This window comes from Octopus bimaculoides, chromosome 9 (assembly GCF_001194135.2).
Source record: "Octopus bimaculoides isolate UCB-OBI-ISO-001 chromosome 9, ASM119413v2, whole genome shotgun sequence".
Classification (NCBI taxonomy): Eukaryota; Metazoa; Mollusca; class Cephalopoda; order Octopoda; family Octopodidae; genus Octopus; species Octopus bimaculoides.
Window position 1 is genome coordinate 59,143,360 of NC_068989.1, and position 4,206 is coordinate 59,147,565.

The window sequence follows — 4,206 nt, forward strand, 5'->3', positions numbered from 1 at the left end:
GGTTCAATGAAGATACTATAATTTCCTGATGACACATAGAGTACCCTTAAAAGAAGGCATAAGGTTCAGAAATTCCTAAGTCCCTCTCACATAAGTGTCAGGCTTTCTGCCTTGCAGGACATACGAATCTATATTATATTTTTCAAGATACTAAACTAATTTTATAATTTGTGTAAGCTAAATAACATTTTTTTCGAATATTTAATACATTTTTTGACGGGGTACAAATGCATAGATTTCCTGTTAAGGAGTATTAAAAATCAAATTTCAACTATTTCTAACTCTGTAAAGATAAAGGTACATATATATATATGTATACGACGGGCTTCTTTCCGTTTCTGTCTACCAAATCCACTCACAAAGCTTTGGTCGGCTCGAGTTTATAATAGAAGACACTTGCCCAAGGTGCCACGCATTGGGACTGAACCCGGAACCATGTGGTTAGGAAGGGAGCTTCTTACACCACACAGACACTCCTGCGCCTATGTATATGTATATATATATATACATATACATACATACATACATACATATATATATATATATATATAAACATAATTAAGGGATCAGCAACAGTTGCTATATATATATATATATATATATATATATATATATAAATACAGTTTGGGCCAAAATTCATTCACAAAATAAGTTCAATGCACTCCAGAATTGTCAAAGACATGCTTCAATTATTCTAAAGTTGAATTAAATAAAAAAAAATAATGATGAATATACGCATACTTGTACATGATAAACAAAATGTATAATAATAGCGTAATATAAATAACACGTCAAATATTTTGGTGCGTGAATTTTGTCCCACCCTGTATATATATTTATTGCACACACACATGAAATGTTGATGGAACATATCCATCAAAACCGTTTGTAAGTTCATGCATAACAGGTCGGATATTGCAGTTTGAGAGAGAAAAGAAAAACATGTCCTGTCAGATCTGAATGTCTCTTTGAAAATCAAAGAAAAAGAGAATATTACGGGCATCTGCTTCGAAACCTTCAGTTTCATACTCAGATTATAAACTCACGTTTATACCAATAATAATCAGTGCACTTGGCTTTGTTAGCAAATGTCTAAGTGAAAATCTGGAAAACCTTGGGTTTTCAGGAAAAAGAAATCAACCAGCTAACCCTCACATTACAATCTGGAAGCGGAACAATCAGAATATAAATGAATTTTCTCGAATCCAAAATGTGAATTTGTTTTATTTATTATATTCTAATGATGAAGCTATGTATCTTTGTTAAAGCTCCTTCCTTATAGGAAGATATCAAATAATTAAAAGTAGAAGAGAACATACATGCACACATACATACATACATACATACATACATACATACATACATGCATGCATACATACATACATGTAGATCAGCCCTTAACGCTTCTAATTCTTACTGTTGCCTTCATTACAGAAAATAGTTTAGTAGTAATTGTTAGCAAGTGCTTGGGTGCAATGATGACATCACAAACATGACATCGCATTTATGACGTCAGACTGAAACAAATAAAAGAATATGTATATGTATGTATATATTTCTTTTATTTCTTTTACTTATTACAGTCATTTGACTGCGGCTATGCTGGAGCACCGCCTTTAATCGAACAAATCGACCACAGGATTTATTCTTTGTAAGCCTATTACTTATTCTATCGGTCTCTTTTTTCTAACCGCTTACTTATGGGGACATAAACACGCCAGCATCGGTTGTCAAGTGATGTTGGAGCAACATAGACACACTTATACATACATATACATATATGGGATATTTTCCTACTTTTCTTAACATGAAACCAATGGTAGCCTTAATTCACAAATAAAGAAATTATATCCACTAATGGGGTGTTGAGCACTCATTTTCATCGTTCGATATTTACATATATATACACGAACACACAAGGCTTTGGACGGTCCGCGGCTATAGTAGAAGACACTTGCCCAAGGTTCCACGCAGTGAGACAGAATCCGGAACCATGTGGCTGGAAAGCAAGCTCCTTACCACACATCCACTCCTGCGCCTTACAGCCTTTCCTGCGCCATACAGTCACTCCAGCGCCCTACAAGCATCGTTGCGTTTTACAGCCACTCATGTGCATATATGTGTGTATCTTTGTGTCCATGCTTAGGGTATTTCGCCCGTCTTTACGTTCTGATTTCAAATTCCACCGAGGTTGATTCTGCCTTTCATTGCTTCGGGGTTGATAAATTAAGTACCAGTCACGCACTGGTGTCGATGTAATGGATTTACCCCTCACCACAAATTTCAGGCCTTGTGCCTACAGTAGAGAGATTTATTACTATTACTATGCTTAAAGTTTATAAAAAGATAGATTGAATATATAAGAAATGAATCCCTGACTTTCCCTCCGTTGATGATCTGCATTGTTCGAAGCACAGATGACGGACGAAAGTTGTCACTTACCGTGCACCTCCAACTAGTTAGGTCTTCCCAGTCGCCACTCTTCTATTGATAGATGAGAATAAGGACACCAATCTTAGCAATAGTTGTTCGCTCTTTTTGATGAACAATCTTCTGGATACAATTGTAAATGGTTCATCTTAGGGTTTTTACGATGCTGTCATGTCTACGCTTACAAAAGAAGATGTATCTATAAGTAACATACTTGGATTTGCCAGCGATAATCACTCAACATTGATGGGTAACAAGAGCGGATTTCAAAAGTTATTGAGAATCGATATTCCGATTGTATTTACAATAGGCTGTGTTTGCCATTCGTTTGCACTTTGTTCAAGTCATGCAGTGAGGGTGTTACCTTCGTATCTCGAGTCCTTTTTAAAGGACTTAACTTACTTTTCTCGAAGTAGCAAACGTCAAAGTGACTTCTATATGATACAAAGTGTTGTTGGCACAAAAGAAAACAATATTCCAAAGCTTTCGCAAACTAGATGGTTGTCACATAAAAATGTAATTAACGTTATAATAGAACGGTGGGATGCCCTTGTACTTTATTTTGAATCTGAGGCTAAAGTAGAAAAAGTGGACGGAGCAAAATGGATCTATGAAACAATGATTAACAAAGGGACGAAGCACATGCTGCTCTTCTTACATTATATATTAAAGAAAGTAACCACTATTAATGTTGAGTTTCATTCGGAACACTTTCGACTGCATCTGTTGCATACACTCCAATCCAATGAATATAAAAATATCCTTAGTTGCTTTATAAAAGAGTATGTTTTAGCTGTATCTAAAGTATCAGATATTGATCTGAATAACACAACAAATCACAAAGATATGAGTGATATTTACCTCGGTGAACGCGCAATGAGATATCTAGAACAAAACCCCATCGTTGGTGAATCAGCTAAATTCAAAACCGAATGTAAACATTTTTTATATAGAATTATGCTCTCAAATAAAAATGGGATTTCCTCTCGATGAAGCTGGAGTGTTTGCTCTCTTAGAAATACTTGATCCAAAAGTAGCGCGCGATCTTACTAACTCTCCTCAGTCAATAATTCCCTTGGCATCAAACTTTCCAGCAATTGCACCAGAAAACACACTTGATGAACAAGCCGATGAGTGGAGATCATTTCGGCAATATAAAGATATTCCTGTTTTCTCAAATAGCCTCCTTGAATTCTGGTATTCCATACGCAATCTTAAAGACGGGCTTGACTACTCTAAATTTGAGAGGCTATCACAATTCATTACTAATTTAACGGTGTTACCTCATTCATCAGCGTCCGTGGAGCGCATGTTTTCCCAAGTAAATTGCACAATGAAAAAGTTAAATAATAGGTTGAAGGCCGAAACGATCATTGATCGTCTTCTCGCTAAACAAGCAATTACAAGAAAGGGAGCGTCATGCATTTTTTGAGAGCCGAATGCTAAACTTACTAAAGTTGTAGCGGATGGATCTTGGCATCGTAGATATACGAGTAGATTGAACTTCAAAAAGGAAGGAGTGAATGAAGATGATGTGGATATATACGAAATTGACAATTAGCTGCCATATGATATAAAGTAAGTATTAAATTCTGTATTAATTTTGTCATATAACATATTTCATCATTAAATTACCAATTATACACCTATTTTCTAATATCTGGGTTTATAAAATAGGATCTAGGTTTTAAAATAGGATCTGGGGGTTTTATTATTTGCTGAGAGGCAACCCTGGAAGTGATCCTCAGACATCAGTCTGCCGGCCGGCGTCGTCCG

At 35.7% G+C, this 4,206-nt stretch overlaps 1 protein-coding gene across 1 annotated transcript; it reads left to right on the plus strand.

Annotated features, from left to right (window-relative positions):
* Positions 1-2,601: 2,601 nt before the first annotated feature.
* Positions 2,602-3,423, plus strand: LOC128248759 (uncharacterized). Its single transcript, XM_052970917.1, has one exon. The coding sequence runs from the start codon at positions 2,602-2,604 to the stop codon at positions 3,421-3,423; it is 822 nt and encodes a 273-aa protein (XP_052826877.1).
* Positions 3,424-4,206: the final 783 nt, after the last annotated feature.

Coding starts and splice junctions, on each gene's coding strand:
- LOC128248759 (XM_052970917.1), top strand. CDS start 2,602: ATGTCTACGCTTACAAAAGAAGATGTATCTATAAGTAACATACTTGGA.